The sequence below is a fragment of the Cyprinus carpio genome, chromosome B2, assembly GCF_018340385.1.
Source record: "Cyprinus carpio isolate SPL01 chromosome B2, ASM1834038v1, whole genome shotgun sequence".
In the NCBI taxonomy this organism is placed as follows: Eukaryota; Metazoa; Chordata; class Actinopteri; order Cypriniformes; family Cyprinidae; genus Cyprinus; species Cyprinus carpio.
The window spans coordinates 31,816,323-31,830,939 of NC_056598.1; the positions used below are offsets into that span (position 1 = coordinate 31,816,323).

Genomic DNA, 14,617 nt, shown 5'->3' on the forward strand with positions numbered 1-14,617 from the left:
GTTCTATGTTTCGTCAGGCTGTTGAGTAATATAGAGCTGAGTATTATCAGCATAACAGTGAAAGCTAACACCATGTTTCCTAATAATATCTCCCAAGGGTAACATGTGAAGCGTGAAAATTACCGGTCCTAGTACTAAGCCTTGGGGTACACCATAATGCACTTGTGATTGGTATGATACCACTTCATTCACTGCTACGAACTGATGGCGGTCATTTAAGTATTATTTGAACCATGTCAATGCACTTCCTCTAATGCCAACATAATTTTCTGGTCTATTCAAAAGAATGTTGTGGTCGATAGTGTCAAACGCTAAGATCCAGTAGCACTAATAGAGAGATACAGTACAACCATGATTGAATGCTAAGAGCAGGTCATTTGTAACTCAAATGAGAGCAGTTTCGGTACTGTGATATAGTCTAAATCCTGACTGGAAATCCTCACAGATAACCATTTTTCTCTAAAAAGTAACAAAGTTGTGATGATACTACCTTTTCTAGTATCTTGGACAGAAAAGGGCGATTCGAAACACACATACACACACCATACTTACACATATAAACACACACACCCACTCACACACACACTTACCCCTGTGATTTGTACTGATGGTTCTCTCTTTGTCAGCTGAGAGCACCGTGCAGCAGGACAGTAAACAGGTGCAGGTGGATCTTCAGGATCTGGGATATGAGACGAGTGGCCGCAGCGAGAATGAAGCTGAGAGAGACGACACCAGCAGCCCCGGTACACACACCTGACACACACATACCTGACACACACAAACCTGATATACACACACCTGACACACACTGACAGTCATCAACACAGCAGCTCCAAACTAGTGCTTCTGTTTTCTGAAGGAATGAAAACCTTTTAAAAAAGTGGAACAATAAACATGAATGTGGGAAGGACTTTTGCTTTAATGACAGCAGCAGTGGAGCTACATGAACAGAAGCTGATGATTATGTGACCCCACTGTACACAACACATCCAAATTTCTGCTGCATTCTGGGACACAGATGATGCGGTGTTTCTCAGTCTCAAATGTTTTGCATGTGATGAACATTCATGTGCATGTTGTGTCCTTCTATCATCAGAGTTTGATGAGCTGGAGACAGGCGTCTCTCTCTCGGTTTCGGTGAGCAGACGCAGTGGCTGGAACGCAGACAGCGACGGTACACAGATGGACGAACCGTCCTCGCTGAAGCGTCTGGTGCAGGATCTGCGCTCACAGCTCTCTCGCTGCCACAAAGTGATCCGCGGCCTGCAGCTGCACATCCGCTCGGTCTCAAATACCTCAGACTATGCCTCCAGCCTGGAGCGCACGCCGCGCAAGGTACCGCACCGGTGACATTAGCACTGACCTGTTAGTAACATTACTGCCACCTCATCTGCAGAATCACTTCAGACTGATCATATTATACTTTGATATTTCAATCTCAAATACTCGGCTGTGATAGGCCAGTCATTCTGTGGCCAAAATTGGTAATGACACCAAACTTTATAATGAATTGTTTTCCTGCACAGCCATGCTGATTTCACGTCTCTCTAATCACTCCTGTCTCTTACTTTGGTCTCTCCCTCAGAATAATAGTTCACATTCATTCATGTATTCATTAGATTAAGAACTGCACAGGCCGGTGTGATGAGCTGTCTGTCTGACCCATCAGGTGAACTGGGCATTTCAGGTGAGCTCGACTCACAGCGGTGCAGACGAGGACGAGGGCTGGCAGTCAGATGGGCCACTGAGACCCAGCCGAGAGCTGCAGGAGCTGGTGAGCCGCGTGACGCTGCTGGAGACGCAGATCAGGAGCTCCGCACACGAGGGAAAGAGCGGCTCGGAGGATGGGAAATGTGCCACCTGGCCTGGGTGAGGCGCTCTCAAGACACCAAACTTGATTTTCTGCAGCGCTTTGTGCTATACAGATTGAGTCAGAGCAGCTTCACAGCAATAAACAAGAAAATAACTGAAACAGTGATGCAAACTTCATCAGATATAAAACAGATTCATTTTCAGCTGTCAAGCAGCCCTACAGAAGACAAGAGCGTCATTATTCTGATCAGGGTTCGCTGCACAGTTACCATATTAACTGTCTTAAGAACACTTTCGACCAGCTAGCAGTTAGAAATAATCAGTCTTACATTTCAAATTCAGATTACATCCATCTACCTTTTTGTAACTGAATTATGGTTGAACATAGTTTTGAACAATGTCCTGAGTCGTTTCCGGCCACCGCCAGTGTGCACACACTCGTAGAAAACAATGTGTTATAATTTTAAAGATGTGGCACTGCTCTGCACTTCTCGTCTGGTGTGCGACCAGCTTTAGTAGTTTATGCAACCGGCCACAGTTCAGTTCAGTTCAACAGCAACAGACATACTGGACACGAATGCACCATATATTTCTGTTTAAAAAAAATCCAGTAAAGCACCAGATTTTTTCCTCTTCCTGATTGTACAGGAAGTACAACACACTGATCCAGGCACAGGCACGAGAGCTGTCACACCTGCGTCAGAAGATGCGAGAGGGGCGGGGCATCTGCCACATCCTCACACAGCACTTGAGTGACACGACCAAAGCCTTCGAGGAGCTGCTGCGTGCCAATGACATCGATTACTACATGGGCCAAAGCTTCCGGGAGCAGCTTTCCCAGAGTTCCTCACTCGCTCAGAGAGTCAACACCAAGATCAGTGGACGTGAGTGTGTGTGTGTGTGCGCACACTCCTTACTAGCAATATCGGATCTTTTCTTTAAGTGTCTGTTGGTTTGTAAATATATAGTCCTTCACTAAATGTTTTCTTTGGTTGTCAGGTGATCGTTCAGAGCAGCAGGATGATAAAACAGGTCACGAGCTGCTAGCGCTGAGGTGAGTGTCTCCTCTGGAATATAATATGCAGAAGTTCACTTCACTTTATTAATGACAGGTGGTCATGTTCTTCAATAGGTTGAGTAAAGAGCTCCAACACAAAGATCAAATCATCGAGTCTCTGCACACCCAGTTACAGCAGCGTTCGGACACGCCCTGCAGCAGCCACGCCCCCTCCGAGACAACAGATCAATCAGATTGCGTCTCGTTTGTGTCCGATGAGAGAGGATCTACCAATGAGGACGTGGACCTGTGCTCAGATATAGATGCCGCCAGTGAGTTTCCACAGGAGGAGCCCCGACCCAAAGACAGAGGTGCGAAAACCATCATCACACACACACACACACACACACACACACACACTAATGAGAGTTACTGAAACAAACACTCACTCACTCAATCACACACACACACTCACACACTCACATACTCACATACACGTCTCCTAGAAATCTCATGGAGTGACAGCTGAACTTTCTCTAAATCCATGTAATTGCTTTGTGCTGTTTGTGTTTGACTGCTAATATTCGACACTATGACAGTATCAAATATATCTAGATCTGAATATGTAAAAATAATTACAGGTAGCGTTTCTGCTGAGAGATCACAAAATGTCCCTTTAGTATCACTAAATAATTTGTCAAAGTATAGTCAAAAAATAAAAAATTTAACTAATGCAAACATATGCGATGCAGTGAGATCCGAGCAGAAGATTAATGATTATGTCAGGGATACATTTTAGAAGAGGAAATAAAAATACATACAGTTGATACAATTAAAAAATAGATTAAACATGAAATTATAATAGGAAGTAAGGGTTATCTTGGGAGAAGCCAGGCTCAGTTTGGGGGCCAGTTCTCCTGTGAGTAAACACTTGAATATGAATATATGATGTGGATTCATATAAGAATCATAAATCAATAAGTAATACATCCAAAATGAATATATGGATATGAAAATCAAGGAAATTATAAAAGCATTGATTATTTGTAAACACCATATGAGAGCATGTTGGAAATCTGGGATTGTTTTCATTTAAACATGAAAATGCACAAAGTTTTTGGATTTTTAAGAAAACAAAACAAAGAAACCTAACATTTATTAAGTGACTCAGATCAGATTTGTGATTCTGGAAAACATAATCATCAGGTTTTGTTCATGTTGCTGCTGTGCTGCTGTCATTAAAACAAAAGACAAAATAGGACTAAAAAGAAAATCTGTGAACTTCACAGTCTGTTTCTTTCTGATCTCAGACTGTTAATGTGGCTTTCGCCCCCAAAACTTCACAGTGTGTGTTTTACCCTAATGCTAATGAAGAAGCTCTCATTGCTGTCATCAGTCCAGTGTCTCCCCCTACAGGACACAGGAGAGTGTGACAGTATGTCATTGACACACATAGAGACACATGCATCTCTGCTCCACCGTCTGCAGGTGTGTTTACAGGACTCTTGTCCAGCTCACAGACTCAGATCCAAACCCAGAGCTGGTCTGCTCACTCTAGCCCCATGACCTTTGCCCCCCTGACCTGCCCTGACCCCAAGCACAGGATCCTGTCTGTCCCAGCACAGCGGAGGCCGCCCATGAGAAGTGAGCGCACACAGCATGGGTTTGTCCCTGACTGACTAACAACTGCAAACTTACTGCGAACCAAACAGAAGCAACCAGGTTTCGGTTAAGGAGAGTTGAGGTCATTAACATCCTAAGTCATTTATTTCAACTTCATTATGCATCACAAACTCCATTGTGCCATGATGTGAATGATTTACAGTGTCTGGAAGCCCCTCGTTTCAACACAGATTATAGATTTAGAGATTCTCGCATGAATTGTGTTGGAAAAGTGACTAGGCATCATTCACTTCTTCCTATTATTATTTATTCATGACCTGGCAGACTCCTGTGATATGAGCAGAAGTGAGTGTTTTCACCTGACAGATACCAACAGATACCAACAGTCACTCTTTCTCCAACAGCTTTCAGCGCTCCTCACTCACTCTCCATCTATCAGCTGACTGCGCATTCCATCGATAACACGCTTGTATCCCATCATGCACTGGGAAACAGTGGAGGCCCATCTCTGCAGACAGATGCATTGTGTGACATGGATAATATGATTCAACCAATTAGAGGTTTTGGTGGATCATCTTATTATCAGTCTGACAACAGCCAATCAGGTGTGTGTGTGTGTGTGTGTGTGTGTTACTGTCCAGTCATTCAATTAGCAGTTTAAATAAAAACAAACTGAGAAACAGCATGAACACATGGACTCTGTTGCTGTAAATATGATGTGATGCTGACAGGTGTCGATGTGATTGAGGAGCATTTGAGAGAGATCCGATCTCTGCGTCAGCAACTGGAAGATTCCATCAGAACCAACGAGAGACTGAGAAAGCAGTTAGAGGGACGTCTGGCCACAGCTGCGAGAGACACCGGTGTGTGTGTGTGTGTGTGTGTATGAAACAGTTCATTTTTTGACACAATTGATGCTGTTGATCTGTGATTGGACCACAGACCATCACATGACTGATATTCAGAACAACAGTGTCATATTCAATACAAATGTGTCATATTGTTTTTATATAACAGTCCAATAAACTCAGTAAACAATTGTTCACAATCAGATAGTAAATCTGTGTTCACTCGTGATGGCTGATCACTGAGCTTTATACAAATAATAAAGTTTGAGTTTAATTAAGTTGGCTTGAGAAAGACCTTTAACTCTAAAACCACCAAACTCAGACCAGATCTTCAGACTGATCTGACTTAGTGTCTATCTATCTATCTATCTATCTATCTATCTATCTATCAATCAAACTTTAAGCTTTTAAAACTACTTTAAACTTCAAACTATTTCAGACTGAAAAGCGTAAAATTTTATACTTTTAAAACTTTTCAAAGTTTTTCAAACCTTTTAAACTGAAACTTTTTTAACTTCTTAAACTTTTTAAACTTTTCAAACTTTTTCAAACTTCCAAGTCCGGCTATCTTAATGTTTGTCTTGACTAACTTTTTTTTTATCTAGTTTGCTTTATGCAGTGTTTAAATTGAGTATGTGTGCTCATTGCTGTTGTGTGTTTCGGTGTATGTGTTTGTTTGACAGTGGCTCCAACCAACATCTTTATCCAGAGTAATGATGCAGTCAGTCAACTGACCAATGAAGTCAGAGCGTTAAAGGAGGAAAATCTGGCACTACAGTCAAGGTTACAAGCCAGCAGAGGTACACACCCCCAGACAAACACACAAACAGATGAATGGCTCAGATAAGTGAAAAATGCATACTGTTGTTGTGCCTCCAGGAACAGGGTTGGGAAACACTGGACTAGACCACCTATAATAGCTAATGGAGAGCATCACTGTTTAGCTTTTCTTTTACCCAGTCAGCAACCTACAGACCACGTAGATATAATTTGTGGACAACATTGCCAAACATAAGTGCTACAGATCACATGCATTTAATGTCTCTGCTAAAAGCGGATATGTATTTCAGCAAAACACTCATTGATTCACGTGAATCATATTACAGTCTTGTGAATTTGCAGAATGAGCATCACTGTCTGTAGGACTCTGGAGGGTTAATAATTTGATATTTGTGTGATCAAAGACAGAGCTGAAGAGACAGAGCAGCTCCAGGAGGCGGTGCTTTCTGGGCGTGTCCGTCTGCAGCAGGCAGAGTTAGAGGCGGAGCAATGGAAGGAGGAGTTGAGGAGGCTACAGACACACAACTGTGAACAAAGTCAACAAATCCAGCAGCTGCGACAGGACAGACAAAACAGTCAGGACCACAACAACAGGTCAGAGAAACCATGTGAGCACTTAGAAAAAGCAGCTTCATATGAAGAAAGCAGTTTATGCTCAATGTGACCTGTTTCTTTCTGATAAGTGTGACACATGAATGAAGGCTGAGTAACTGGTGATCTGTGTTCAGACTGCAGCACGAGGTGACTTTACTTCTGCAGCAGTTAGCAGAGAGCAGACAGCTGCTACACTCCCTACAAAGTGAACTACAGCTGTATGACCGCGTGTGTGGCGTGAGAAAGAGCATCGCTGCAGGTGAGTTGCACCACAACATCTGTGAACGATACTGGAGTAGTCCACACACATCCAAAATAAAAAGATTCTACCATGGTTTATTTACTCTCATGTTGCTGCAAACCTGTCCAAGTTTCTTTTTTCCTGTGAAACGCAACAGATGTTTGTAAAAGAGCCCCTTCACTGCTGCTCTCTAGTGCATTATCTATCATGTGAAGTGTAAATATGTAAATTCCCTTTAATTGAATATTGAGTACTATACTCTTAGCAATTGACAGTTTCCCGTTACTCCAAACAAATCACGTATAGATTTTATCATCCAGTCAGTGCTTTGAGCCTCTGTTGTGTAGAGTTGGTGTGTGGCGTGCGCTGCCCGGCGGTGGAGCTCAGGGAGCTGCTGGCGGAAGTCCGGGCTCTAAGGGCCCAGCTGGAGTGCAGTGTACAGGAGAACAGTGCTCTACGAGCTCAGCTGCAGAAACAGCTGGATCACTGCATCGATCAGCGCCCATCGCCTATCATCCCGGCCAGTCCGCTGCGGGAGGTGCTTTATCGCCGACAGCTTCTGCACGGTAACATCTGCACCTGCTGATTTCACTTAGACTGTTCTGCATGCATGATTTCTAGGGTGGACATATTTGCCATTTATTCAGGACATGTCCTGGTCAGGATTTTTATATTGCCTGAAACATCCAAAATAGTTTGACCAATAAGATGCAGGTATTGTACATAATCGACCAATTGTGGCCCTTGAGAAGGTGAGATTTACAGAGAATCAAAGCAATCAAAGCGATGCAAATATGTTCACGTTTTAGGTGTTTGTTTGTCCGTTCAAGTTAAAGTGTCTCTGCGCACCGATCATTGTATGACATCCAAGTACCGTGAGAGCGATTCGAACGCATAAGGAGCTGTCTGCTCTTTTCTCTATAGCTCTCGTGAATGTCATACAATGATTGATCTGCAAAGTGCAAACAGCCAAAACCTGGATATTATAGGCAATAAAGAAGTCCTGGCAAGGACACGTCCAGTAAAATGGCCCGTATGGTCACCCTAGTGATTTAACACGTAGAAAACATGACACTCATGTGTGAGGTGTTGTCATGTGCCCTGAGAATCTGCTTGAATATGTCGAGCATTGCCTGCAGTTTGCCAGTGCTGTTGTTTGTGAATGGATGTGATGGTTTTGTGATGTACTAACCACTCTGCCGTGCTCCACAGACCCGTCCCCTTCTCCTCCTGTCAGAGACGTGGGGCCCCTGTACTCTCCGTACTCAGAGATGGAGGAGAGCGCTGTGAACACTAATGGTGTGTGCTAACATCAGCTGCAGCTAAGATGCTCATATCACTCTTTCATTGTGGCTGAAATGCATGCCTATCAAGCAGTTTGAATTGGAATTTAAGTCCTTATTGTTTATATTATAAATTTTCTGCTGTGAAACAGTAAACTTAACCTACAATTAGACTTGGCTTCTGGCTTCATTGAGAACTGTTTGTCTTGCACAAGTTTGACAGTTCTGGCAGCAGTTACAAATAAACTTTCCAGGGACCTCCTGGAACCTGCTGAAGTACTTCTGGTTAGGAACTAGTATTGTGCTGCGGAATGTTCAAGTTATTAGGTTGATGAGAAGGACTAAAATGTGTCTTCTCTCTTCAGACTCAGTGGAGTCTCATGTGGATTTGGAAGGAGAAGCTCCGGACGGCTCGTTCGCCAACCGTAACGGGCGGCACGCCATCGGTCACGTGGACGACTACAGTGCCCTGCAGCAGCAGGTGATGGAGGGCCGGGCGCTGGTGCAGCGGATGGAGGCGGCGCTGCAGTCGAGTCTCGGCTCTGCCCTGCTGGGGATCAGCGGAGGAAAGGTGACACTCAGACGCGTGACAGATCAGAGCGCTTGTTCAGACGGCAGTGGTGTCATGTGTTTCGCTCTTACAGGCTCTGGACTACAACACAGTGAAGACGCTTCTCTCCGACACCAAGACCTTGTGTCAGATTCTGGACGAGGCCGTGTCTCTGCTCAAGATGTTCTGGCGGGCGGCACTTCCGAGCAGCGACAGTCCCGCTCATCTGATTCAGAAGGTTCGAAGCACATTTATTGAGCCCTAAAAATCGAATGCAGTGTTAATGTGAATGAACTGAGCTGAATTTGGTGCTGTTTCCTCTCAGGAGCAGTCGATGCGTGAGGAGATCCAGACACTGCGTTTGCGGATGGCTGAACAGGAGGAGGTTCTGCAGGGAACCATCCAGCGTCTGCGCTGCTCCAACCGAACCAAAGAAAGCATGGAGACCTTCATCGTCAACCAGCGTGAGTCCAAATACGAAACAAACAGTGCTTTTTAGCCTAACAGCAGAATTCAGGGCAGTAATAGCCTGGCACAGACATCGAATAAAGTAATCAAATGTAAAATAAAACACTGCATAATAGTCTTCACTGCCTGAATTAAACATCCCAAACACGACACAGGATGCCCAAAGTATACTTAGCTTTTTTCATTTCGCTCCGTCACAGAAAAACTGCCTGGGGACCAGCGTGAGTTCTTACGTGGCTTAATGCCTTTGTAATAACAACTGCATTTGGGCTTGTAGAGAGGAACGAAAGCAAAAAACTAAAAGGTCACATGCTGAGCGCAGCTCGTCTCTCTATTTGAACAATAACCAGTCAGAAGAGTCTAACCCTTTATTTGTGTCAGTATTGTGAAGTTTGTCAAAGTGAGTTTGGACTTTTGCTGTTATATGTGGTTGGTTTGTTAGTGTAATGATGTCATCAGCATCCAAGCTTTAACAAACACATCTGTCTTACAGTTTCCCGGACGCGAGATGTGCTGAAGAAAGCCCGAGCGAATCTAGAGGTGAGAGTTATCTCAGATAAATTGTGTTCAGTGCTGTATTTGTCTTGTGTTTGTCCCTCACCTTGAATCTCGATCTCCTTCTTTCTTTCTTCTGTCTTTCCTCTATATCTGTCATTTTCTCTGAGTGTTTTCAGAAGAATGAGCTCAGGATTTCCTCTCTAAGCTCCTCCTCTTCATCTCTTTGCCATGGTAATGGTCTGGTTTGTGGCGTGTGTTTCATCTCATGGTGCTTGTGTCGTCATTGCTTGAGTACTTCCTTCTGTGAGATCAGTCAAGTGACATCAGGGGTTGCTTGAGTTACTCATGATTCGTCCAGTCACAAACAGGGACGAGATTTATCACATCTCACAGACATAAAACCCTAACTAGTGATGCACCGAAAAAAAAATTTCTTGGAACAAACTAAAGTTTTAGTTTATTTAATAATCAACACTCAAAATGAGTAGAAACTTTTAAATGTGCACATAATGCAGTTTTTATTGTGGCTTTACTCCAATTGAATGACTTTCCTGAGGTAAATGTGACGTGAATCCAGCATCCACTCAGTTAACATGTTGTAGTTTATCCACACTGTGTGCATGATCATTAAAGGGGTCAGATGATGCTTTTTTAAAGATCATTATTTTGTGTATTTGGTGTAACAGAATATGTTGACATGCTTTAATGTTCAAAAAACACATTATTTTTCAAATACTGTACATAATTGTAGGTCCTTTATGCCCCGCCTCTCTCAAACGCATAGTTTTCTACAAAGTCTCTCCTTGCATTGTGATTGGCCGATCACCGCAAGCACTTGTCGGAAATGTAACGGCCCTTTCCATAATCATGAGCTTCATCTTTCAAAATTAATATAAAGACAGTTAATAATGTCCTTAGTTTTAACATCATTTCAAGCCCGAAAGGGGAACAGAGTTGTGTGACAGACATAGTGATGAAGCTCGTATGTGTTTGCAGTACACAAGCCACGGACGGTTAAGACAGCTGACTCCAATTGTTTGACCTCTCTCTCTCTCTCACACACATGCGCACGCGCACACGCACACACGATGCGCAAAACTCTGTATGTGAACGTTCAATAGCAAATACTTAAACTAATAAAGGCCAATTTATACTTCTGCGTCGAGTGTACGCCGTAGTGTACGTCGTAGGCTACGCACGTAGGCGACGCCGTCGTGAGCATTTATACTTCTGTGTATGTCTGTTTTGCTCTGCAGTTACACCGCCGAAACGCTAGTTGACGCGAGCGGGTTCCACTGTGTTTACATTCCTCGATCCTCGCGGGCTTCTACGAACAATGGCGACTGAAAGAGAGCGGATCATGTTGGAGCTGGAGCTGGAGCTTATCGAGGTCCAAAAACTGTTAATTTTCTGGCAGTCTTTGTAATCTCCCGAAGTGGAGTCATACAGATGGCTGTATTTCCTCACTTCTTCAATTAATCGCTCGGTCACTTGGTCCATTTCCATGTTGGCTCTTCACTGAATTTCGGAATTTAAAAATGGCGGGCGGTCCAGAGTGCAGAAGATCATTCCGGAAATGCGTAGGAGGAAACGTGATACTACCAAGCCGACCAATCACAGATCTTGCAGTCCGCGTCGTCGCGATGCGTAGTTACATTTTTGAGGAGGTGTGCGTCAGGGTACGGCGAAGGGTACGGCGAAGGGTACGGCGAAGGGTACGACGTATGGTACACGTCAATGCGTATGCTACGCCGTACCTACTATGCGCACCCAACGCAGAAGAATAAATTGGCCTTAACAAAGCATACTTCCAGTAGCTGATTCAGAAGCGCCAGATTGTCGTAGCAAAGTCAGAATGACCTCCTCTCCTAGGTTCACGAAACGGTCGTCCATAAAATGCGTTACTGTTCTGTTGTAAGTAATCTTAAAGATTCCTAAATGCATCTTCTTTCGTAAAGCCAAATAAAGTGCTTTTGCTTTCTCCTAAATACACACAGCATCTCCCTGACATGACTGCTTCAACACTAACTGTGTTACTGAAACCACGCCGCCTTTCTTTGCGTGAACATTTGGGGCGGCATTACGCAAATCTTCCCACATAGTGACGTAGAGATGTGGGGGCGTGTTTGAATGAGCCATTTTAGGGGGGTGTGGCAGAGTCTTAACTTTGATAAAGAATATCTCTTTGGATTTGAGACTTTAGTCTTTGTAACTTCACAGATCTTCTTTATGCACCAAGAGCTTGTAACACTCCAAAGTGAAAGGAAAAATTGACATCGCATCATATGACCCCTTTAAACAACAGTGTTTCGGCCCTACAGAGCTGGTCAAATATTTTCTGTCATGAAGATCTTTGGTGTATCACTGCACACTACAGCATGTGCTAACAGACATATCAACTGAACATGAAATGATTCAAAAACATTACTGAATCTTCAAAGCGAATCTGTGTGTGTGTGTGTGTGTGTGTGAGAGAGTGAGTATTAACCTTAGGAATGCATCTCAACTTGCCCTGATGTATTTCTGATAATCAGCAGGATTGATTACAGGGTCATGTAGGTTCTTTCACTCTTCTCCAGGTAAAGTCTTCACAGGCGCATCCGCAGGTTCTTCTGTTTGGGGTCGTGTGACCCCTGCGTTTTCTGCGATCGCCATGGAAACAGCCAATCTGCAGCAACCTGCCAAGAAGCGTGTCAGGGAGTGACTTCAGCTTTTTGCCCCCCGTTAAACCAGCTGACAACCAGTCAACACCTCTAACTCACCCGCCTTACCCTCCTTTGTCACCGCTTCTGTGTGATTTGACCTCTTTCCTTTAACAGTGAGCCATTAATATCCACATGCCTACTGACTGACAGTTTGTGAGAAGACAGTATTTATCTTTTGCCACGAGACAGGGAGGAAACACATTCTTCACTTTCTGAGATATAAACAGACTGCCACAGAATCCCCTGGAGTATCCCAGGGATTTTTGGCAAAAACTCATTACATATGTGTGGTTCATCAGCATGCGAGCTGTTCTGAGCACTGACCACTGTGTCACGAGACAAATGGCAACTAAAGCGTGTGAAATAAGTTCACGTGCTTGACATTGTGCCATATATTGTGGCACTGTTAGTATTAGTATGATTGTTGATATTGTCATCATTATCCAGTGCTACTGATAGAAACTGAATGTTGTGTTTAGTATTTGCATGATGAGGTTGGTAAAAAGTACACTTGTTTTTTTTTTTTTTTTTTTTTTTTTTTTTTTTTTTGTGAGGTGACGTTCACCAAACAAGCCAAAGTTTGCATGGTTGATTTCCCTCATTTGGCTGTTGATGACGACTTCTGTATGTAAACTGATTTCAAGTAACCTGTTTACAAGCACTATTTTAACCACCTTGTAAGAACTGTGTAGGAGTGCTTTGGGCGTCTTGGCAGTCGCTTATGCCAGAACTTCATTCACAAGCAAATAAATGGGTTGAGGACACAATATAGAAAGTTGAGATTTTCTGCATTTGCAAAAAATAATATAAAATGCGAGTAAGTTGACATTGATTTGTGTACAGTTACTTCTGTGCAAATATAATCAATGACAGTTTTGAAGTTTCTGAACTACAGATTGCAAACTTTGGCAGGAATTGGTGGGACCAGAGCTGCTGATGTCACAATCACGTAGCCAATCACAATCAGAGATGTGTCTTTATTGCTCTTAGATTTGTGCTGCTGTATATTTTATTTCCAAGCTGTATATATATGCCTTCCTGCTGTTTGAATTTGGCGGTGTGGGTCAATCTAGACAATGTTTGCTATAGGATATGCAAATTTATAAAACATGGGTAGCTGTGCAATAGCCATTTGATCTTGATGTGAGACATCATATAGATGAATTTACTGTGTACATTACACCAGTTTATAAACCATAGAAGTTGCCTTGCCTCAAATCTCTCACATAGGATGAAAACATATGCTTGTAAGTGAATGTTGCTTTGCCTTTAAACAGCCATGTAAGTGATTTCTCTTCAGAGAGAAATGTAATATCAATCTTTAAATGGCCTTATGAGTGCTCCACAGTATTTGGGTCTCGTATCACTTTATTCAGAACCACAAATGAAATGTAACCGAAGTATTAATATGATACACAAATGTTTTGGATGAAATACCAAAGCCAGAGGGGAAAACAAACCTGAATTCAGGTAGAGAGAGAAATAAGCAGCAGGTGTTGGTTCTGAAATCTGTATAATATGTATATAGTGCTTGAAGGCTCATTTGTTGCTATAGTTACTGATGTTATGGTGTAATGTAACAAAAGATTGCCGACACGAGCCAATAAAACTCTGTGTCTGATGCTGATGAAAATGTGCCATGCTTTATTAGAGCTGCATTTGGAGTTTAAACAGGAATAAACAATAGAAATACATTGGTTTTCATTTTGTCTGTGAAAGTTGCATAAATGTTTTGAAATTTGTAAATAGTTGTTTTTATGTAAACAAACATAAACAAATCAACTAGAATGGTTTGCTTTATTAATTTTAGAAGCAAAATATCCATCATTTATAACGCATAGCTCAACAAATCATTTATCAGTATATATGATAAAAAATAAAATAAAAAAATAAAAAAAAACATTTAAAGTTATTGGACTTTCCCTCAAAATAATATCCTGAATGTATTTAAAGCTATGGTGTTGCCATTATCTAATGAAATTCATATCAGTCTTTTCTTTGTAATCATATGATGCAAGTGTGATTTCCCCGTTACAGTTATTATCTTTGGAGTGAATAAACCTTCAACACCACACAATTCAACTCACAGCAAACAAATAAAACCTTATCAATACAGTTTATATCACCCTCAATGTTAAAAAATTCCTTATTCAACATTTTAATATTGATTACCATAAATAATAAAGCAAATAAAACCAAGCATTTCACACTGTAATAT

At 42.4% G+C, this 14,617-nt stretch overlaps 1 protein-coding gene across 10 annotated transcripts in view; it reads left to right on the top strand.

Moving 5' to 3' along the window:
- The window catches only part of LOC109069039 (myomegalin-like), a 46,830-nt gene extending 32,737 nt beyond the window's left edge, over nt 1-14,093 (top strand). For 4 of the 10 annotated variants that reach the window (XM_042719122.1, XM_042719123.1, XM_042719129.1 and 1 more), the window contains 20 exons: nt 627-743; nt 1,097-1,335; nt 1,670-1,869; nt 2,461-2,696; nt 2,812-2,866; nt 2,945-3,180; nt 4,298-4,453; nt 4,837-5,037; nt 5,164-5,295; nt 5,964-6,080; nt 6,465-6,654; nt 6,789-6,913; nt 7,243-7,461; nt 8,108-8,194; nt 8,544-8,749; nt 8,823-8,966; nt 9,054-9,192; nt 9,690-9,736; nt 9,871-9,925; nt 12,274-14,093. In XM_042719122.1, coding sequence (XP_042575056.1) covers nt 627-743; nt 1,097-1,335; nt 1,670-1,869; nt 2,461-2,696; nt 2,812-2,866; nt 2,945-3,180; nt 4,298-4,453; nt 4,837-5,037; nt 5,164-5,295; nt 5,964-6,080; nt 6,465-6,654; nt 6,789-6,913; nt 7,243-7,461; nt 8,108-8,194; nt 8,544-8,749; nt 8,823-8,966; nt 9,054-9,192; nt 9,690-9,736; nt 9,871-9,925; nt 12,274-12,398 — 3,026 coding nt within the window. In that variant the 3' untranslated portion in view covers nt 12,399-14,093. The remainder of the gene's footprint in view (nt 1-626; nt 744-1,096; nt 1,336-1,669; nt 1,870-2,460; nt 2,697-2,811; nt 2,867-2,944; nt 3,181-4,297; nt 4,454-4,836; nt 5,038-5,163; nt 5,296-5,963; nt 6,081-6,464; nt 6,655-6,788; nt 6,914-7,242; nt 7,462-8,107; nt 8,195-8,543; nt 8,750-8,822; nt 8,967-9,053; nt 9,193-9,689; nt 9,737-9,870; nt 9,926-12,273) is intronic. The other 6 variants (XM_042719124.1, XM_042719126.1, XM_042719125.1 and 3 more) reach the window with 6 other exon arrangements.
- The last annotated feature ends 524 nt before the right edge of the window (nt 14,094-14,617 follow it).